Source organism: Leguminivora glycinivorella, chromosome 11 (genome assembly GCF_023078275.1).
Source record: "Leguminivora glycinivorella isolate SPB_JAAS2020 chromosome 11, LegGlyc_1.1, whole genome shotgun sequence".
NCBI classification, from domain to species: Eukaryota; Metazoa; Arthropoda; class Insecta; order Lepidoptera; family Tortricidae; genus Leguminivora; species Leguminivora glycinivorella.
Window position 1 is genome coordinate 15,024,513 of NC_062981.1, and position 23,702 is coordinate 15,048,214.

General features: G+C 37.8%; 2 protein-coding genes across 3 annotated transcripts; one reads left to right on the forward strand and one right to left on the reverse strand.

Annotated features, from left to right (window-relative positions):
* The first annotated feature begins 1,619 nt into the window (after positions 1-1,619).
* LOC125231361 (carboxypeptidase B-like) lies at positions 1,620-8,368 on the forward strand. Its single transcript, XM_048136806.1, has 9 exons — positions 1,620-1,734; positions 3,495-3,587; positions 3,978-4,214; positions 5,214-5,347; positions 5,992-6,152; positions 6,556-6,681; positions 6,941-7,037; positions 7,358-7,504; positions 8,110-8,368. The coding sequence occupies exons 1-9, from the start codon at positions 1,620-1,622 to the stop codon at positions 8,353-8,355; spliced, it is 1,356 nt and encodes a 451-aa protein (XP_047992763.1). The 3' UTR covers positions 8,356-8,368.
* A 115-nt stretch (positions 8,369-8,483) lies between these two features.
* LOC125231281 (carboxypeptidase B-like) lies at positions 8,484-14,619 on the reverse strand. 2 transcript variants are annotated; one of them, XM_048136719.1, is made up of 9 exons: positions 14,452-14,619; positions 13,656-13,852; positions 12,353-12,427; positions 12,003-12,136; positions 11,146-11,306; positions 10,153-10,278; positions 9,734-9,839; positions 9,511-9,657; positions 8,484-8,957 (listed from the first exon to the last, which is right to left on the reverse strand). In XM_048136719.1, exons 2-9 carry the CDS (start codon positions 13,843-13,845, stop codon positions 8,676-8,678), a joined length of 1,221 nt encoding a protein of 406 aa, XP_047992676.1. In that variant the 5' UTR covers positions 13,846-13,852; positions 14,452-14,619; the 3' UTR covers positions 8,484-8,675. The 2 variants fall into 2 exon arrangements, with proteins under 2 accessions (XP_047992676.1, XP_047992677.1); XM_048136720.1 differs by having other exon boundaries at positions 8,781-8,957; positions 9,507-9,657.
* Positions 14,620-23,702: the final 9,083 nt, after the last annotated feature.

Below are 23,702 nucleotides of genomic sequence, written 5' to 3' on the forward strand. Positions count from 1 at the left end.
CGTTTTGATGCCGAGTTCCTCAAGAATTGAGACGTTTGTTCGGCGTTCAGTCCATGAGATCCGGAGCTTTCTTCGCCAGCACCACATCTCGAACGCATCTATTCTGCGGCGGGTTGTTGCTTTAATGGTCTAGGTCAAGGTTGGTTGGAATGATCCTAAAACGTAGTGATTCAATAAAGATTCAATACTCTTTGTACGGACATAGATAATAACTTTATAGGTCCCTGCACGGGAAGCATGGTCGCGCGATAGACGATAAAATATCAGGCCGTCCCTATCGCACTTACAAATAGTGCGATAGGGACGGCCTGCTATTTTATCGTCTATCGCGCGACCATGCTTCCCGTACTGGTTTTATGTAGGTTTATCAATAGACAAGCAGGGAAAGCGCTAATAATGTTTCTCCTAGTTATACAAATATACAGTCGAGTTCATAAATATGTGTACATTTTTCACCTCATTGCAACGAGTTAAAGTGAAGAATGTACACATATTTATGAGCTCGACTGTACCTACACACACTTTTCAATGCACTTTAATTTTGTTTTTATCACCTATTCATTCATTCCATGTCCATATCTTACCTGTCTCAAAAATTGATGATAGTCTAATGATTTGTTTTACCTCGTCTGATTAAAACCCTATCCACATAAAACGACGTAGATATACGAGTCTTCCTTTTAAACGACGGTTTTGTGTTAACGCCAAGAATGCTATTAAGTTGGCAGTTAGGCTCTCGGCTATGCAACGCGACAAGCTATAAGCGCCTAATGAAAAACAAAGCAGGGGTTTGCCACCCCTGACCCCACGTATCAGCAACTAATAACCTCTTGCTGCTAAATCGAGGGATTTTAAGTTTTATTATTTGGGAGCAAGGGGGAGTGAAGCTGATGTTTGTTCGATTTGCGAGTTGCGAATTCTTGGCGTTTGTTTTATGATGCTTCGATTCTGGACAAGAGGTTTAAATAACTTGCAGGGGTCGTCTACAATGTCCATTTAAAAAAAAGTTGTTCAAATTTTAATCCGTTACAAAAATGTTAGCTATATATGTATATTCTTACATATAGAGTAATATTAAAATTTAAAGCACTGTTTTGTTTGCATTTATTTTTTAAACCTAAATAAGTTCGTTTATTTGTACCAAAATAAACATAGGTTTATTTACCTAGTTCAATCAAGTATCAATATTTGCGGTAAAGGTAAGCAAATCTATTTATTTAAGAAAAACTGACCAAGTTCACCGCCGGCCAAAAATTATTTCATAAAAAAGTTTAACTAAGGTAACTTTGTCAGATACGCTATACTCAGATTTAGCCAATTATCTAATGGGCAAGTTATGGGCGACTGCTATAAATCTGACAAGTAGCCGGGGAGCCTCAATTAAAAAGACAAACGTGTAAGACGGCGGGGGACCGACGCTGGTTAGCGGGTAACCAGGGAACTGAGTTACCTTAGTTTCGCGATTGTATTTTAATTTATTTTTTCGGAATCATTTGTATTTCGTTATCTCGGAATTTTCCACGGCTTACCGGATCCTTATTGCGTTATTCTGGCATCAGCTCATGGGAGCCTGGGGTCCGCTTTAACAACTAATCTCAACTAACGCACTAGTTTTACAAATGCCACTGCATATACGATTCACTGCATATGAGGTCCGAAAAACTCATTGGCTAAGTTTTGAGAGGCTCGAGCCTGAACCTGTGACCTCCGAATTGAAAGCCGTAAGCTCTTACCGTAAGAAAAATAGCACTTTCATTTTTTTTTCGAAATATAAAACTTATTTTAGTATCTTTACCGCTATCATCTTTTTGGTGTAATCTCTTGTCTTTACGCAACGGCACACGGGAGTCCCATAATGGGACCCTAAGGTCCTCATTGAACTTTGACTTCATATCTAAAAAATAACAGAAATAATAAATTATTTTTTAGCAAGCAGAAATGTCTGCAACGATGTTATCAAGCTTGAACTCAAAACTCACTTTCATACTTAGAGCCAATGGTAACCCAGTTTCATTAGGAGGGGTTGATAGCGCGGCGCGAAGGCGTTTACTGAAAATAATGTATATTCTGATTAAATCTAACTACTTATAGGAAACCTTTAGTTTATTCGTAACTTATCGTCGTTACTAGTAGTTACACTTTCAAACTCATGATTTAGGGCCGGTTGCATCAAACCGTCTGTCACCGTTAAAGCGTTCGTTAAATTTTATTGTATGGGAAGTTCCGTAGACGTCTGCTGCGTGACGATGACGTGTCTGTCAAATGTGGTTGATGCAACTGGCCCTTAGACTGTTATAGTAAATTGCCTTGCTTTTTTGCCTTCTTGATATGTTCGTGGGCCTGGTGCAAAGAATATAATACTCACGCCTGGTGTCGTAGCCGAATGGCATTTCTGCGAGGCGAAACGAAAACGAAATGCCGCGAAAGGTAGTCTGGCTCTGTCGCACCAATACGAAAGAGCGTTAGAGCTAAATATCTACGAGCGTTTCGTTTCGTGAGCGTTTGTGCCATTCGGCTACGGGGTCTGTAGCTAAGAGTGCAATCGTTGCCGATCCGGAGCGTATGGTAGTCATCTCATCTCTCTCTAAGACAGTTGATTTCCTTACGGAACGCGCCGCGAACGATTATATACTCTTAGCTACGGACTTAGCCTGCCTACAGTGCCTAGCCGAAGTGACACTCGTTGATCTAGCCGAAGTGATACGTACGTGGCGATGACGCAGTCTGACTCTGTCGCGCTACTAAGAAGAGCGACAGGGGGAGCGATATGATACGCTTACGCTACGCGTGATGTTGCACAGTTACCCAGATATTGATGGAACTACATAGTGAAGGCAGAACCTTATAAAAGTTCGTGGGTGCGTGGGTATGTCATGACTCGAGTCGAACGTCATCATTTTTGGACACTGAGCCAACGAGAGTACGTAACTGAATGCGAGTTTTGCTTTTAATAACATAAAGTTATTAACTGTAAAAATAAAATAATTACAGGCCATCAAACGCAAATAATAATTATCCCACAAACTTTTAGTGGTAAGCATTTATAAAATTGGAAACTGGAGAACACGGATATATACTCTGTCAAACAAGTCTGTCAGTAAATAAGAACAAAGAAAACTATATGCATCCTTTTCTTTAGGGTGCTAGAGAAAAGGATACCTATAGTTTTCTTTGTTCTTATTTAGTGACAGACTTGTTTGACAGAGTATAATTATTTTACTTAGTATGTCTTCTATTACCTGATAACATCTTATTAACATTTTGTTTTAAAAGTGCTTATTACTGATGCGTTTTGTGACCTTTTTTAGTGTTCGTTAAGTTACGGTTATTTGTCTATGAATAGTTTGTTTATTTTCAGTAAGCCACGACTTTGACATTTGTGTACGGCGACATTTTAACGAAAACATGTTATAATATCAAAAATATACTAAAAATATTAAAACCGTACACAAACCACATGTTATATCAAAATTATAACTAAAATTTCTTCAAAGTGGCCAAAAGATTCGGAATATACCAAATATGGGACGTAAAAACTGTGAAAGATGGACAAAGAACGTTTTTAAAAAACTTAGAAAACAAAGGTGGTGAGTACCAGATAAAGATGGATATATTACAAGTAATGTATTACTTTGTACCTTCTTATACCTGTAGACAAATATGCCTACTTACCATAATCTAATTCATCGCATATAAGTGCCATTTTATTCACAGCTTTACCCTATTGAAATTTAATCGAACCATTTCCTACGTACTAACGCAAGATATTCTGTGACAAAGAAGTTCAACAATCCGTAACGTACTGACTAATCAGTACCTGTTTTTAGGATTCTTTATAAATGGTATGCCCAACTGCCAGCAGTCCAATCCCCTATTCTAAGCTTAGAATTCTTACTAATTAGTTACTTTCGACGTACTCACATAGATGCTACGTCAAAACTTAGGCAACTCCATCAAACTAATTAAATGTTATACAGCCATAAACATTATCCGGGAGAATGAGGACAGTATGGAGCTGATGGTAGACGGAAACCGCAAGGTGCAGCTGGGCAAGCTTCTGCAGTCGAGGAGCATCACATACGTAGTGTCTTCAGACCGATCACCGCCGCCATATTATCCTGCGACTCCGAAAACGAACTCTCGACTCAGCAGCCCAAAGACAAGACCTATATCACCTTACAGCAGACTGTCATATGATTCAAACAGTTTTAACAGTAAGTAGTAATAAGACAGATACTGATATCACTTTAATGCAGTTATGATTCGAGCCTTTTTAATAGGTTATCTAGACTGATCGATCGTTTTGTATTCATCATTAGCCCTGTATAAATAATAAACACACTGACACACAGTTTCTAAACTGTTTTTAGGCAGTGCGTCTAGCCTGCGACGTTTGATGACAATGATTTTGTGTCAAGCTAAATTAGACCTTACCTGTAGTTACAATAAGTAGCGCTACATACCTATGTAGCAATTGAATTAGGAAAAAAACCGGCCAAGAACGTGTCGTTCCACGCTCGCTCAGTGTAGGGTTCCGTAGTTTTCCGTATTTTTCTGAAAAACTACTGAACCTATCAAGCTCAAAATAATTTTCCTAGAAAGTCTTTATAAAGTTCTACGTTTATGATTTTTTTCGTATTTTTTAAACATATGGTTCAAAAGTTAGAGGGGGGGGGGGGCGCACTTTTTTTCCTTTAGGAGCGATTATTTCCGGAAATATTAATATTATCAAAAAGCGATCTTAGTAAACCCTTATTCATTTTTAAATACCTATCCAACAAAATATCACACGTTGGGGTTGGAATGAAAAAAAATATCAGCCCCCACTTTACATGTAGGGGGGGTACCCTAATAAAACACTTTTTTCCATTTATTATTTTTGCACTTTGTTGGCGTGATTGATATATTGTACATACACATTGGTACCAAATTTCAGCTTTCTAGTGCTAACGGTTACTAAGATTATCCGCGGACGGACGGACGGACGGACAGACAGACATGGCGAAACTATAAGGGTTCCTAGTTGACTACGGAACCCTAAAAATAGTTCACGGTCACGTTACAAGTACAGATTGAACGCTTTCAATAACATACGTACAAAAATATTCTAGTTTCTGTGGTACTGTTGGTGCATACAACACTTGGTACTAGACAAGACAATAATTATAGTTTTTACAATGAACTTGTTAGATTCTTTTTTTTATATATTTCAGAACGTGTTCTGGACTGGAGAGATTATTACCCGCTGCATTTCATCAACGATTTCATGACAAGTTTGGAAAAGCAATATCCGTCGACATGCACTGTTCTATCATTGGGTAAAACTGTGGAAGGAAGAGACATAAAGGTACTTTAAATTCGTTATTTGTTGTTAGTTATTTCTCCTCGGTGGAGTAATTTCCAAGTATTTCGCCTTGTTTTAGTCGTAAGTGTCGTAACTACCGATACTACGTTTCACTTGTCTTTTACTTTGTTATCATAACTCACAGTTGTGTTCTTAATTATTAACTACCTTTTTATTACCAATTGCTCTTACTTTCATTTTCTTTTTCATTCTAAACTAACTATTAGATTTTTAATTTGACTTGTGCTTTATTATTTATTTAATTTTTAACGACGGTGGTTTTGAAAACCAAATTTACAAAATGTTAATTTCATAATTTCTATTGTTTTTGATTCTTATTGACATTACATTATTGTATCTTTGCATTCCAAATTATTATAATTTACCGTCATAATGTAAATTCATATAATAACCTGGTTAACGTAGATAATTTATACTGTAATTTACCTTTATGAAATAAATAAACTAAACTAATAACATGAGAGTAACAATATTAAGAATTATGCGTGGCTCCTTACTCGTATCTGCTTTCAAATTTGTCAGTTTATAAATTGTCTTAAGACTTAAGTATTTGTCTAAAACGTTTAGTGTTCAATACAAAAGTAAGTGTCAGATGTGACATTTACTGTTGTTTAAATTGTTCCTAGGTGCTAAAAGTATCAAACAGTGATGCCGGCAACACAGGAGTATGGATGGATGGGGCAATACATGCGCGTGAGTGGATCAGCGCGTCCGTCGTCACCTACATCGCCAACCATGTCGCCAGGCATTTCACTAAGAGCTCAAAACACATCACCAATAAGGACTGGTAATTAGTTCTAGTTTCCTGTCTATGTACCTTATTTCTATGCATTTTTTCTACAATTATTTTGTTTTCCGTATGCAGTTCATACAACCGAGTGAATGTCGATTTTTCTCTAATGTAAATGGTTAAAAGGATAGGGAACGATCATAGCTTTCAAAATATTTTTGTCGCTCCTATAATAATTAAAAGATCGAAATTTAAAAGTGTTATGAACGCCGACCTAATGTATGTAGTACAATTAACGTTTTAGCACCTATATGCGTAGTCGAATGCACAAACGCTTCACGAAACGCTCACGAACGTGAGCGAATCGTGAAGCGTTTGGGCATTCGGATACGCACACTGAAAAGACAAACATTTTCTATCTCTTTGATGATTATGTAAGTTTATCATTTTCTATTTGAAGGTATTTCGCCCCTGTTCTGAATCCAGATGGCTACGAATACTCACATTCAACTGATCGCATGTGGCGTAAAAATCGAAGTCGCTTAGGAAACAAGATCGTTGGAGTCGATCTCAATAGAAATTTTGGGCAAGTTACAAATACATACAATACTAGCTATAAATTAATAAGTCTAATAACAACAAGTACGAAGTCACCATTGCACCTTATTAGGTGACTTGGAAATTGCAGAATGATTTATTGTTTTAAAATAAAAGTATAACTAGAAAGATATATTTTTACTAGCGCTACTGCAAAATCATACCAAGATATCTTGGCCATAGAGGAAGAACTTAGACATCCATTTAAAAACTAAGGTTTTTATTAAATAATCTGCATTTATTTACAGAAATACATGGACTTTCCAATCATCAGCTTGTGATCCAAGCCACCAAAATTATCCAGGTCAGCAGCCGTTTTCAGAACCAGAATGTGCTGCTGTCAAGGTTTATCGAAAATTTATTAACTTAATGTATAAGTTCACATACAATCATAAAATTAAAAAAAGAAAAACTAAAAGAACCCGTTCTGTGCCATGCGGGGTCCTAAGGTCCCCATCACGCTAGCAGCGTTACCCCGCTGTATGGAGATGGAGACTTGTTGGACAAGCCATGACTCAGAACGGGGATCTTTTGTTATTATCCCTACGGCGCTTTCCGATCTCTTGGAAGAGTTCAGCGCCTCCCTTCCCCAGGGCCCGGCTATCTAATTTATTGTGTACGTTAATGTGAAATAATGTGTTATTAACTGTTTGTAATACTTTTAGGACCTGATACTGTATTCTGGTATACGCTTCAAGATATTCCTCACTTTCCACGCTTATAGTGAGCTTATATCATTTCCCTGGTGCTTCACAAATGTACCTTGTCCCGACTATGTGACCTTGCTTGAAGGAGCCACCGTCATCACAAAGGTTATTATTAATAACATCTTTGTAAATGCATACATAGATTCCGTTTAAACTGTATCACTATTTAATTAAAACCAAGAAGATTATTTTGCTAATCCTGATAGACAATATATACAAGAGAGAGAACATTAATTGCAAGTATGCGACTTACTGCAAAAAGAAAAAAAAAGTATTGGGGACACCTTACACAGATCAACTTAGCCCCAAACTAAGCAAAGCTTGTGCTATGGGTGCTAAGCGACGATATACATACTTAAATAGATAAATACATACTTATATATATAGAAAACATCCATGACTCAGGAACAATGTTCTCATCACACAAATAGCCGGGATTCGAACCCAGGGCCGCGGCTCAGCAGGCAGGGTCACTACCGACTGAGCCAGACCGGTCGTCAATGTAATAAACCATCACAAAAAATACAAAACTCGACACGTGTTCCGTGGAGAGTTGGAGACGTTGATGGTTCGAGGTCCGGCAACATCAGCACGTTATCTATTCGCGGATTAGCAAAGTAATCTTGATTATCATGGATTTCTGCAGAGTAACACCTGATTCTATCGGTTATTTGATCACTAATACTAATTATAGTTTTATCCTTTTCTAGGCTATGTATGATACCACCGGCCGCATGTACAAAGTAGGAAACTTCAGAGATCTTATGTACCACGCTGAAGGCACGAGTATTGATTGGAGTTACGGAGTAGCAAACATACCTTATTCATACCTAGTTGAATTGAGGAGTAAAGAACACAAGTTTTTGCTACCCAAGGATCAAATACTCGACTGTTGTAAAGAATCATTAAGTGGTGTATTAGCTTTAGTCGAATTTGTCGACAAAAAGAAGCTCTGAAACGTTTTGTGGTCTTAAATAGACCTTAGTGATATTTTTTTTACAGTTTACGTCCTAGTATCTGTGTATTTAATAAATATACGTGTATGGTTTTAAATTGGAAATCTAAATGATTATTGAAAATATTATTAAAATTCCTTTTGTACTTTATTAAACGTCACTTAAAATTACAAAATAGTACAAGCGTGATTATACTGCATAAAAAGCATAATCTTCCGGCTGAAAATCTCGTCTTCAATTTTCTGCTGGATTCATTGGTCTTCTTTGTATGAGTTGACATTTTGAAACTGAAGAAGCCGCCAAAGAAGAAGTTAATTACATCATTTCGTGCTTTTCCTTTGTGTATACTTGTGCAATGGATATGAAGGATTATCAACGTAGTCCATCAAGCTTTTGATTGCGCACCAACTCTCCATGCAAGTGTCAAATATTTGGTCTCTCGGCAGTCGGAACTTGTACTTTCTGCTTCTGAGCTCTATCATGAAAGAGTAAGGGATGTTGGCGATCCCGTAACTCCAGTCTACCGACGTCCCACAAGCATAGTACGTCAAGTCCTTGGTGCAACCGACTTTATATGTTATCCCACTGTAGTCGTAGATTGCCTGAAATAAAATGAAACAATAAACAAATGTTTGTGTCATCATCATCCTCCTTGCGTTATCCCGGTATTTTCCACGACTAATGGGAGCCTGCGGTCCGTTTTGACAACTAATCCCTTGGGATTAGTTGTCAAAACGGACCGCAGGCTCCCGTTGTTGTATGAGAGTCGCTTTCGTAAAATCTATATACGCCAAATCTTGATTTGGCGTATATAGATTTTACGAAAGCGACTCTCATCCGCCTTTCCAACCCTACGGGTAACTAGGGGTTATTGGAATTAGTCTTTAACATATAAAAAAATATGTAGAATCGTATTTAAATTGTAGGAAGGTAGGTCAGGTAAGGGAAGAGAGGAGACAAGAGGAGTAAGGGAAGTAAGGGAAGTCGAGGTATTTTTATTACTTTAGCTGCCGAATTACATGCAAGTTAAACTCTTCATGTGGATATAAAATCATCACGGAGATTTTGGCTAACATATGCTGCATTTAGATTGATACTGATATAAATATAGTATTTAATATTTAAGTGTTTGAATAAATAAATAATAATACCTACTTTCGCCATCCGCATTCCTGCTTCCATTTGGTTTAAGTAGTCTGGGCAAGGATCCTTTTTGAAACCCCAGGGGAATATTATCATCTCGAAATAGCTATGGAATGACAGGAATACTTTAAATTGATTTGGTGATCCAAGGATGTAATCCTGAAGAAAATCACAAAATTTAGATCAAGCAAATTATGATAACTTTTAATTATTTTTTGAAAATTTTGATAAATACCCTGACAGCTGCAGTTTCTGGTTCCGAAAATGGCGTTGGCCCTCTGTAGAATATATTCTCTGGTTCTTCAGATGAGCCTTCTTCTCCATTGTGACCCCAACCGAAACTGCAGAACCGAAGCATAAAATAAAATAACCAGTTACAAACATTGTCTTCAAAATATTGACATTATCAGTAACATTTGAATATCTCTCTTTGTCATGTAGTTAGTAATAAGTATCTTAACACTTTGGCTGTATGGCATGATCATCATTATCATCGAAGGGAATATATAATTTTGAGTGAGAGCTGAGTTATAATAGTTGGGTGTTTTGACTGGTATCACCGGTGAGATTTTTATGAGGCGTGGGAGAACACTAAATGCAGTATGGTGACCATCCAACGTGTTAATTAAACTAGTGTTTTGAAAGCATTGATACCTGAAGTTCCTATTCAGATCAACGCCTACACAATTTCCGTCATAACTAGCTCTGTTTTTCCTCCACATGCGATCTTTTGTGTGTGAGTATTCATAGCCGTCAGGATTTAAGACAGGAACAATGTGCCTGGAAAACCAATATTAAATAGTCAAAGATAGTGAGAAAATAAATATATCAATTTAAATACAGTAAGGAAAATGTAGTGAAGACAATATAGTACTGTCAGTTGCAAAGAATGTCATAGGGTATGAAGAAAGAGCTTAGCTTCTTTCTGACTTTATTCGATGCGTCGATTAGAAAAGGCATAATATGTAGAACTAAACCGCAGTATAAGGACGACTCAGTCAGTACTTTATATCCCGCGATCGGTATTTGGCTCTCTCGTACTCGCCGCGCGCGACCTTAGCAGCGCCACGCAGCGCGGTGCGTACTGACGCGACCGGCATCACCCGGTTCCGCCTGTACCTGCACGGGAAGCATGGTCGCGCGATAGACGATAAAATATCAGGCCGTCCCTATCGCACTTACAAATAGTGCGATAGGGACGGCCTGCAATTTTATCGTCTATCGCGCGACCATGCTTCCCGTGCTGCTCCCTGCACCTCACTCTCGCAGAGCGCTACTCAAGCACAAATCGCGCGGCGCAATACTTGTTAAAAGAATTATTACTGAGTCGTCCTTATACTGTGACTAAACGGGACATAACAAAATACGTTTTTATTTGGCTCGTTGTTTCGAACGTCACATTAAGTTTGTGTTCACGAGACGACTCGTGTTAAGTGCTACGGCGATTAAGGGTCGGTTGCACCAAACCGTCTGTCACCGTTAAAGCGTTCGTTAAATTTTATTGTATGGGAAGTTCCATAGACGTCTGCTGAGTGACGATGATTTCTGTCAAATGTGGTTGATGCAACTGGCCCTAAGTCCCGGTTAGTTCTATAAATTATGAGTGCCAATCGTGTTAGTTTAAATCAATAGCATAGGTGTGCTCACCAGTCCTTATTAGTCATGGATGTGGAGAGACTATTGAAGGCTTTAACAATATTTTCTGCTATAAACGTGACCACAGCGGCGGTTATCCATTCGCGGGGATGAATCGCACCGTCCACCCACACGGAGGAGTTACTTGCATCGCTGTTTGATATCTTCAACATCTTACAGAATAACAAGAAATTTATGGAATTATTGCTGATTTACTAATAGTCGTAGTTTATCATGATAAATATATAATTTCATCCGGAAGTGTCAAGGTGACAATCTTTGATACAGAGCATACATAATACATCACACACCTGTATTCCCATAAGTGGTAGGCAGAGCACATGCAACTGTTATTTTGTTATTGTGTGGTGTTGTGTGTGTTGTGTTATTTCAGTGCGACTTTTAGGAATTTATGGGTTGAAAGTTAACCAAAGATGAAAAATATAACATGTGACTTTTCGAACCGTCTCATCTGTTGTTGTTGTTCCGATAGTGAGTACAAATTTTATTCTGGTTTAGCTTTTGTTGATATACGATTGCCTAAGCCTGCTGGACTTAATTTAAAAAAAAAATGTGACTTGAGATAAGACTGAACAGATTTTTGGTTTGGGATGAATAGCGTAACAAAAGGCTAACCTAAGGCACTGGTCCCACCGCGAGCTAGTAAGCTCACACGGCGGACACGGCGAGACACGGCGATGTTTATAGTTACTCGCCCAGCGGTGAGCTATCAAAATCGCCGTGTCTCTTTTATTTGCACGGGAGTGCTTATCTTTTGTTCGTTTTTGTAGCCGATAGCTCATAGCTTACTAGCTCGCGGTGGGACCAGTGCCTAAATAAAAAGGGACAGTGGTGACCATAATAAATACCTTAATATCTCTTCCTTCAATTGATTTCCCAATAACATATACAGTGCATATTGCTGGATAATCTCTTTCTAAATCATCAATGAACGCATAAATGACGCTTAATTTGTGATATCTTCTCCAATCCATATATTTAACTGGAAATTATTATAGGTATATTATTGAAATGTTCGTACTTAGGCTACACTATAAAAGCTATGCTATACCCTCAAATGTGATTTTTTGTAGACTGTGACATACTTGTTTCTGTACAATAGGTAGTTCGTTTTCTTAAAAATTATGAACGTTGAAGGAATTCTTAATAATAATTTAAAATAGAGCTCGTTTTAATGAAATATGGTTAAGATACTTGCCTTTTTTCCGTTTGACTTTAGGGCGAGGAATCAGATGCCTCGTGTTCTTTGGATAAGGAATCGGAGCGCTGTTAGCTGCAACATTGTATGTACGTAAAAAAAATACAAGCAATTGAACAATGTGATACATACATACATACAATCACGCCTGTATCCCATAAAGGGGTAGGCAGAGCACACGAAACTACTAAAGCTTCAGTGCCACTCTTGGCAAATAAGGGGTTAAAAGAAAACGAAACTGTGGCATTGCAGTGACAGGTTGCCAGCCTCTCGCCTACGCCACAATTTAACCCATATCCCATAGTCGCCTTCTACGACACCCACGGGAAGAAAGGGGGTGGTGAAATTCTTAACCCGTCACCACACAGGCACAATGTGATACTTAATTTGGAAAACTAGGTATTATTATTCTCTAGTTGTTGAGTTTAAGGAGTCCTTAAAATAAAATTTAGCTCAAATTATAAATTAAGATAATACGTTTAACGACATTTACGAGTATAATTATCAACCTGTAATTGAACCACTCTGCCAACAAATTTAGAAATAGCTCGTTACCAATCGATCACGCGATCCAAGTACAGATGTTGTGCGAAAAGATTTGCCTTCATATTGTTATGGAAACGTACTAACGTGTCATGCTATTTCAGTCAGTCTCAGTACAAGATGTACTGTCATTGACTGAATTAGCATGACAAATAGGAATGTGTCCGGAAAAATACGAAGGATAGCCTCTTTGCACTACATCTGTATTTGAAGGTCGACGATTTGTAAAAGACATGTTTTAACACGTTTACAGTCTAAAACATTTACGATCGTAAAGTTTTGCAATTTGAATGTGTTGTATATAAATGTTATTATAAATTTATTGTCATATCATTCATATTGTAGTTTTTGAAGTGAAACTTCTATGCGACTTCCAACTGATAGAGCGTAACACTCAATCAGTGTTACGTTGCGCAACCTCAGTCCTCAACTCATTAAAATCTACTTGAACATTGGTAGCACATAAGTTTTTTGCAATTGGTACCCATTCGTATGAACCACGGTGGTCCAGTGGCATTCATGGTACATTTTTGCCCTCATGCTAGCCATAGTTCTAGGTTCGATCCCAGGCAGACGCAAAGCTTTTTGCATTTTTATATTTTTTCTTCTGGTTGCCCCCAGCTATCACAATTATGTTACGAAAGTTCATTTTTTCCGCGCGAAGGAACTCCACGCATTTTTTTTTTCATTTCAATTCGAAGAAGGTGAATGTAGTTGTAAAGTGTTGATGACTTCTACGCTACAGAGCTCGTCAACTTACTTTGTGGCATTGATGGCTTGTTATGTGTCTGTGTGCCATTATCAGCAGAAAAGCTCTTGGTAGTTGCGATAGATATCTCTGCGTCACTGTATTCTATACTTGGCTTTTTTCGAACAGGGGAACACTGGCGCATAGGAACAGGGGAACACTGTCGCACACTTGAATTTCCTTTTAAATTATTTGTGGCCATATTTTTACTGAAAATAAAATGGTAGGTATCTTAAAATAGAATACTATGTAAGGCTGTAATATGTAAGTCTGGTGATATATGAACATAGGATTGCTATTGGTAAAGTATTTAATAAGAATTTTGCCATAACATTTTTTTAAACATTCGCAGCCATATTCTGATGGTTATATTAGCAGAAAATATGTCAGGTAGCCCAGTCAATAAATGATGGCTAATCGAAGTAATCGATACTCAAAAGTTAACTGCTTGACCTAATGAAAGTCAGAATACTGACACTATTTCACTCAGCTAAGTGATTTAAATGTACTTAAACCTAAAAAACGAATGCAGAAGAAATTACACAAAATATTGCATTTCAAAAAAATATTAATGAATAACCTAACCTTACTTAACGTATAAATTTCATCTATGTCCAATTACTTATGGTCTACACGACATTGAAGTCACCTGGTCAAACGCAGCTATCAATGAACTAGCTATTTTTCAGCCATTTTATCATATGCCGGTTTATAATTAACTGGCTAGTCGGTTTCTTATACAGCTAATTTAACCAGTTGGTTGCGACATAGGTACATTTATAGTTGAGTAAGGACATAAATAAAATACCTTGTTTGATTGTCGAGTTTTAGTCACTATAATTTGATAGTATTTACCATCAACTCATTAGAAAATTTTGACAATTGCCTATACTAGATCACATTCCAAATACGTTTGCGATCTAGTATAATAAAACTAAAATTTAGTTCACATTAAATCTAGTTGTTATTATTCCTAAATAAAGGCTTGGTAAATGACATATCATATGACACTGAAGACATTGACATGCTTGACACAGTTTAGTGTATGAAGGATATAATTGATTGCATTATGGTTGTCTAGAGGTACTATAATGAGTTTCGTTTTGTATATGAAGAATAGAAAAGAAATCCATACTAATATTAACAAACAACTAATTAACTAATATTATAAATGGGAAAGTCTAAGGATGCTGATACGCAATAATGTGTTATCCCACATGCATTTTGCAATAAGATGTCAACTTAAAAATTTGACGATTACAGTTGACATTTTATTGCAAAATTCATGTGGAATAACACATTATTGCGTATCAGCATCCCTATATGACTGTTTGTTTGTCCGTCTGTCACAGCAAAACGGAGCGACGAATTGATGTGATATTTTAAGTGGAGATAGTTAAAGGGATGGATAGGCTACTTTTTATCTCTTTTTAATCCCCCTCTTCTCTAAAATGGGGGGTAGAAGTTTGTATTTTCGAATTTAACGCGTGCGAAGCCGCTGGCATAAGCTAGTAGAAACTAAATAGAAACTCTACTGCAAAGTTCTACTCTTCATGGTTTTGTACGTGCTTTCTACGAACTGTCAAAATGATTAGCCGCTGTATGACCTATTCATAAATTTGAGTAGCATGGACCTACTTATTTATTTATTCGCAGGACTCTAAATGGCAATGGACGCATACGAAAAAAGCCTAATGTCTAAAATGTGGTGCATTTTGTATCGAGATTAGAAAACCACGGCGCGACCGCTTTCCGACGATCCGTTGCGAGCATCGCGGCCCGCGGCGCGGCCACGCGATTCTAGACTACTATCTCGATTCTGGACAAATTTAAGTGATAATACAAATGAGTTGAAAAATGGTTGAAAATAATCAAGGTTGTCCAAGTAAAATGCTGTTTTGAGTGTGACATATTTATAAAATGCGGTGCATTTTGTATCGAGATTAGAGAAGTACGGCGATACGTATGGGCGTCGCGGCCCGAGCGCGACCACGCGCAAGTTTGTGTTAAAGTGATTTGAAAATGAGTTGAAAAATACTTAAACTCGTGGTGAAAAACCCTGAAAAATATGTAAGTACTATCTGTATTACTATGAAATGCGGTACATTTCGTACCAAATCTAGGTAAAAGAAGGTAGGAAGATTGCGTGTCAGTTTTTTTGATAAGAAGGACAAAAAACCTATCTCTTTTATTGGTTTTGATCAATTGTTAAGCTGAGTTTAGACCGGCAAGTTATTGCTGCAAGTTTTGACACAGAATTATACGCAAGAAAGAGATGCAGATATTTGCCACTCACTCTTACCTATAGTTGCGTCTCAAAACTTGCAGGAATAACTTGCTGGTCTAAACTCAGCTTTATAGTAAAATTTAAGGACCTTTTTTATCCAGTCTGATAAAACAATGCGTAATGCCGTTTTTGAAATTATTCTCCATATTACACATGATACTCGTCAAGCTTACACTCTCAAGCATTTCAACAATCACCAAACTTTTAGAAAGCATCAGAATAATACAGCCCAACTAGCACGCTCGCCATGTTATGTAGACGGACACTAATTGCAGACAAATGAGATTGATACGGACGGATGGACGTGTCCGTTTGTCCGCTTTTTACACTTCTAATCTTCTTAATTTGACAAGGGAAAAGTGGTGAAGAAATGGAAGTGAAATGTTTCGCTTTGGCGCGGCTTTCTAGTTATTTGTCGCGGAAAGGCGGGACATGTCTGGATACTCTGATGTTTATGCTTTTGTTATTCGTGGATGTTTTTCGTTGGTGTTGGTATTATTATAATTGATGTTGATATTTATGGTGCCGAGGTAGACACGCGTGCTCCAGCTATTACTAATACAAACAAGCTTAACGTCAGAATATATCCATCAATAGGTATTCTTAACAAAATATTATGTTTATAAAATATACTTACCACAGTATAGGCTACTTGCCTCCTAGTCAAATCAGCTTCTTTTTAAGAACTGTCAAAACGATTTTGAAATACTTGCTAATATATGGAATTGATATGAAATCGAGTTGAGTGACGACACGGCCAACTGATTTACTATATATATTTCTATCTGATTTATAAAAATAAATTGGAGTTAAAAATAACTTCTGTCCATGTTTTTGTACATGGTGGTTTTTGCTGTATGGTCTTTGTGTCGGAAGGAGTTTTTAGTATATTCATTGTCTCACTAATATTTTTGAGAATACAATAGTCTTATTTTCTGTTTAGTATACTTCTTTCCAACAAAAAAAACGTTGTAATTCTTCCATCAACTAAACTTCATCTCACACTAGACCTAGACATTGCAGGCTCACCCCAAGGAAGGGTAGTGGCTCCGATTATCGGCACGGCACGATAATTAACGCGATTACGAAGATAGTGCGAACCCGCCCTAATTGAAATGTAGGGTGTCTCGGCTTCAGAGCAAGCACAAGATGGGCACGACAGTATCTCGCCCGTGAGATGGGCTCTCTGTCCCGTTCTAATTAATACAGTTAGACAAGAACAGGTAATCTATCTCGCGAGATATTGTCGCGTCCATTATGTGTTCTTTCTGGGCCCTTATTCTATTAGCTAACAGCACTGGTCTAAGACGAGAACCATCCAGTGTAAGATCTCCAGTAGGTACCGTATAGATTTCACTTATTTCGAGTTCTTATTAGTTTGGTTTGTCTGGAAGTTTCACTTGCCTGTGTCGGCAATTTGGTTGGCCTGTTTGTGTCGCCTGTGTTGAAGAAGTTGTACTTAACATTGATTGCGAATTTGTTCAGTTTTTGCTAGCTTTCTTTTCTTACTAGGTCCATAAAATATATAATAGTACAAGTATAGGATTTATGTTTGACTTGTAAAATTCAATTTTGCTCACATAACGTATGCTCAATTGCCCATAATACTCGTTTGTTTGCTTGTAACTACTAAGTTTTCTATAAACTATCAGCAAAAAATCTAGAAATTCATAGTTCTCGTCATATTTAACTTAACGATTTAATAACTGATTATCTTATAACGAAACAACTTATATAATTTAGGAGTGTCTTTTCAAAAGGGTTTCTATAAGTCAACAAGGGTTATTTCTCTAGGAAGACATAGATAAAATTAACCTCGGTTGAATTTATAGAAATAAACATTTTGAAAAGACACTCCTCATATACTAGGACATTAATTGCGTTAGCCTAGAGATTATTGTCTTACTTTAAATTATTTATTTACTAGTTAAAATTTTATTTCATTAATGTACCTGATATTCAAGTAATTTTTTTTTATGAGTATTTCATTCTGATTTAAATTCTTGATAGTTTTGTCATATAATAAAGGTTGGCGGAAAAGTCTTGCACCAAGATATAAGACTTAATGAATTTATAGACAATTTTGTTATTTGCAACAATTAATCGGTAAATGCAATCCCCAAATAACTCTATTACTCTGGCCCATCTAGTTGGTAGATTGTTGATGCCCTGCGCTCAGAATTCCGAAGGCTGTGCAGAAAAGAAATTGTCAACTGCCATTTTGAGGTCTTCGTAATTTTTAATTTTTTCTCACGCAAATCAGGCTTTAGTGGTCGGAATAAGTGATAGTCGGATGGCGTGAGATCCGGTGAGTACCCACCTTACTACACCGGGCAACCGGGTGCCATCCAAGCTCAAAGATTTTTTGTCGAGTCTCCGAAGCGACGTGAGGTCGCGCATTATCATGGAGTAAGTGAACATTTACACGTCTAGGTCGTTTTTCTCTTATTTTGTCAGCCAGTTTCTGAAGCTGTTCGGTATAAATGGAACTCGCAATCGTTTTTCTCGCAGGGAGAAGCTCGTAATAGAGTGGGCCCTTCGCATCCCACCAAACGGAGAGAAGATGCTTCTTGCGTGACGGCTTTGGCTGCGTTGGTAGCTCTGCGTCGTAAGGAAGCCAGACGGCGTGCCGTGTGTTGTTATCACAGAGAATCCAGCTCTCATCGCCGGTTACCAGATCTTCAAGAAACTCTTTCCGATGTGGCTGAAAAAGAAGCGATTCACAAATACTAACTCTGACTTGACGATGACTGTCAGTTAGTTGATGTGGAATCCATCGTGCCATTACTTTACGATAGCCGAGTTTGTGTAAATGAGCCTCGACAGTCGAATGATGACAGCCAAGAGTCTCTGCTAAGTCACGCGTATTTATTTGTGGATTAGCCTTCAAACAGCGGAGTAATTCCTCATAGTCGAAGGTGGATGGTCGCCCAGATCGCTCGTGATCTTCAAGAGTTATATCTCCCAATGCAGAACGAGCAAACCAGCGGCTTATCTTCCATCGCGATACAACACCTTCACCGAACGCTTTGGTGATGTTAGCGGTAGCCACAATCACGTTGTGTCCCTGACGCCACTTGTAAAAGATGATCGTTCGAAGTTGATGTTCACTAATCATTTTTACAAACTAACCAAAACCTCACTAGCGCGCCTTTATATACCCTTGATGTGATAGCTTCGAGAACCTTCTACAATATTTTTACGTATCCCAGATCAATACTAAATATTCCGGAAAATTCTAGTAATTTACAATTTCTTGTGCAATATTTTTCCGCCGACCTATATTTTAGCTGTAGTGTAAATATTATATTTGCAATTTGCATGCATGTTTATGTCTTTTCATGCAAATAAATATGAATATATTGCGCATAATAAATTAGATAAGATAAGATAAAATTTATTTCATAGAAAAATGTCTAAAATTATAATTAAAACAATCACATTACTCTTAAAGAATGCTTAAACACTATAATAGTACATTGTGAAACAAGGGGAGGAACTTGAATATTACTAACGAGAGTAAGTTAACTCGAGTTTATAATATTCATACTCTCCGAGTTACACACAATGTTTTTCATCACACTTGCAATATAAAAATATGTAAAATTAAATACGGGACTAGAAATTTCATAACTCCCTTGGGAGAACGATTCCGCTCACGCTCCGTCTGCGTGCAAAATCACCATTTAGTGTGCGGGTATGATGAAAATATAGTTACAAACATTTTCTAAACGAGGTGTTTATAGACTGAACCTGACCTAGCATGCTGATCAGCTCAGAGTGACGGATCCCGTCGGTTAATTGGTCTGATCCCGCAGCGTGGTCGCGTGTGCCACGAATACAGGCCCTGATACAAATGAAACGGACAGACTGAACGAGCGTTTCGAACGCTCAATGAATCTTGAATAGGCATTTTAGAATAGAATAGAATAGAATAAAATAGAATAGAATAGAATAAACGTTTATTCGTGAACACAGGTAAGACAAAATACACATAATAACAACAACAAGACAAAAAGGAATGAAGTGCCACGAAATGGCCTCATCTCAGCGTGTTGCTGGTGATTGTGTCATATACCTTAAATGTCAAAGTTCCACATCGCTTTTTATTTTCTTACGGAATGATTTTCAGTAAAGAAACTGTCCTATACCTTCCCCGGTACTAAATATTTCCTTAGCACGGAATAAACGGATTAATAGTTATTTGTTATACAAGGGGGCAAAGTTGTATTTTAACGCCGAGTGTGGAATTGAAAAACGAGCAAGTGAAAGGATTCTATAGTTGAACCACGAGCGAAGCGAGTGGTTCGAGAATAGAATCCTGAACTTGCGAGTTTTTTAGCACACGAGAAGTAAAATACATTTGCACCCGAGTGTAACACAAAACTTTTCCCCTCACTATAGCGAGGAAACTACAACGCAAAAAATGCGTTTATCAGTGGTTCCAGTAGTTCCACACGTGGTAAATCATTTGTATTACTAGATTCACATACTTTTATCAGTTTTAAAGCAATTAATTTGACTTTATTCAAGGTCAAATTACTTTACCCACTAGTGGATAAAATGCGTTTTTGCCCACTGGTATTAAAGGACAAAACACGTGTTTCCGAGCTAGTGAGGGGAAAAATATTTTGGGATTTATGTAAACGGTTATCACGATTCAGTGTCAATTTAATAAGTTTATCCAGGTGCTAATTAAACAACATAAGGTACAGCGGGCCGAATCTCGACTGGGGGGCAAATGTAATTAGTCCATTTTTTCCAAGAAGAAATATTGCAAAAAGGCCAGGTCAGAAGTACTCGAAACCGACGAGCGTGTATGACGCCGTGTCTTGCGTGAGCGACGGTCGCGCGACCGTCGCCGTTGCGTCTCATACTTCCATATCGATAAGGTTTGATTTCGTATGCGTCGCATCGCCGTCGCGCGACCATCACGCGACCGTCGCCCACGCATGCCGCGGCGTGAGACGCGTTATGAAAGAGTGTGAAGCGAAAGCGGTTTGTCAGGATCGTAGTAAATGGAAATCCGTGATATCTGCCTACCCCTCTGGGAAACAGGCGTGATTGTATGTATGTATATTATAAATAACATGAAGGTTGAAACGCCGGACTGCCTTGAACAGACACAAATGAGCACAAACACAAATTGTATCCGTAATTGTTCAAAGAGGTGACTTTGTCATTAGCTTGCGGTTGGTCCGATGTGTTAAGATTCACTGCAAACTTTGATATAGGCTTGACTAACTTTTTTCTTGCCGTTTTTTGCCTGTGTGGTGACGGGTTAAGAAGAGGCTGGCAACCTGTCACTCAATGCCATAGTTTCGTTTTCTTTTAACCTCTTATTTGCCAAGAGTGGCCTTGAAGCTTTAGTAGTTTCATGTGCTCTGCCTACCCCTTTATGGGATACAGGCGTGATTGTATGTATGTATGTATGTATGTAACTTTTTTCAGGGAAAATATGTCTCATCGGTACAGACAAATAAAAAAAGTAAAACGAATGGACGATTAATCAACTGCGTAAATTACAGGTATATTTGGTTATTTTATCTGTGCGGTTTTGCATGAGTTATAATACGTTTCGGATGGAAATGGTATCACGTAAACTAAAAAAAAAAACAATGTAATGCATGAAGATATACAAGCACTTAATACTTAATTTCCTCAAGGATCTTACCTTATGTGGTGATGTAGCGTATTGAACTGTAAGCACAATACCATATTTGGAGACGATTTTGTTGAACTGAACTTACGGAAGGGTACCTATAACTTAATAATTGGCATACTTTGACCGAAATTGAAGCTGTCAATAAAACACGTTTTCCAAGAAAACCATTAACTTACCGATGCCGCTGACACTTAAAAAATGACCCACGAAACCAATCTCCCCTTCTCAGCGAAATATTTTTCACCATCGTCCAATCACTCCTGGCCCTATACCGATCTATCGTAACCAAAAGGGCTCAAGTGTTAGCAACACTAGGGTACATAAGATGTTTTTAGATTGGGGAGGATGCATTGTCTGGGTAATGCGAACAAATGAGCGACGGCTACGAACCAAATTAGATTCTTGCCGGACCGACGTCGCGCCACTTGCTGGTTCGTGTTGTTCTGCGCTGCGTGAGTCGGGGCGTATTGGGTAAACTGGGTTAAAAATCGAGACATCGAAAATATCGACATTTGCTAAGAACTATGCAGAATAGGCTAGTACTCGTATTGAATGAGTGAGCTCCATCTCAGACTCTACACTTTACATCATCAGAAAATAATTACAAGACGATTTAGCAGACCCGGGCTCCAAGGTTAAGATGAGAGAAAGATTTATCTGCTTTTTGCACGAAATTAAAAATGTTAAGACATTCCTGACTTCGACTCGTACTTGACGACCGGGTCGGCTTAGTTGGTAGTGAGCCTGCCTGCTGAGCCGCAGTCCTGGGTTCGAATCCCGGTAAGGGCATTATTTGTGTGATGAGCACAGATATTTGTTCCTGAGTCATGGATGTTATCTATGTATATAAGTATGTATTTATCTATTTAAATATGTATATCGTCGCTTAGCACCCATAGTGCAAGCAGTTATTTTATTAAATGTGATACTTAGTTCCTTTCCTTAATAACGTGTATTTGTATTGGACCCTATAAAGCTTAGTGAATTAGGTTTTGGTTGGTTCAACCGGATCATACCCTCGATAACAAAAGAGCCAAAAATGAAACTCGATTACCTTTAGTATGATTCCTAGTAAACTTTTAGTTTGGTTATTAGTAAGCTTAACTCCGACTAAAATTGTTTAGATTAGACAAATCAAAGGAAGGTTATGTTTCATCGATGCCACGGAAAAGCGGTTTCGATGTACGCCAGCCCTTTGTTTTCCATTTGACTATGTGGTAACCTAACTGTGACGACATGGTGTTGTGTTTTCCTTTACTCCTTTAGGTCTCTCCTTCTAGGAACATCTTTGCTTCAACTCTCCTTTTCTGAATTCGTCGTGTCAAAGTCGGTGTCCAATCATTTCGTCTCTTGGTACAACGCGTATGCGATCAACCGATTGGAACCCTAGGCCACTGTAGAACTATGTCATAATTACGTTATAAATCAGATTGTAAGAAATCTCTTACTGCTTGTCATTTTGACATGGTTGTAAAGTGGCCTAGGGTTCCAATTGTTTGACTGTACGTTACGGTTTCCATTCAATTTTTTTCTATGAATTAAGTTACACTTAAGCTGGTTTTCCTTGCTTACCGTTTGGAATAGCACCCCTGTTTGGGCAACTTATCGACGGTACAACACTAAATTGGGAGCAGTTTGTACCAAGTTATTGGCGCGGTACAACACTAAATTGGGGATGGAAATCCAATTTAAGAAAATTTCTGAGAGGTTTCTTTTTCAGAAGTTGTTTACGGCAGTTTTGTGTATTAACATGATACATTATGTTGACGCTTTGCTTGTGAGAGTAAAATTCTCGTTAGTAGTAAATACGATATTATAGAATAGCAATTATTTCTGGTTATTGTTATGTATTGTAGGTATTATTAGTTTTTTTTCCTATAACAATACAAACCCTTTAAATGATATCAAAACGTAGAATATTGCCGCAAAATAGAAAACCCTGAAATAGCACAGTCAACAACACCGCTGTGAATACAGACAATGTGCCAAAATTATGTATACACTCCTTAATCTATTTAACAAGTTCGATTTGTTGAGGGTTTATCCGTTTGAAACAAAAGTATTTTAGTAAACAGAATAAATCACAATAATGATGGTACAAGTCGAA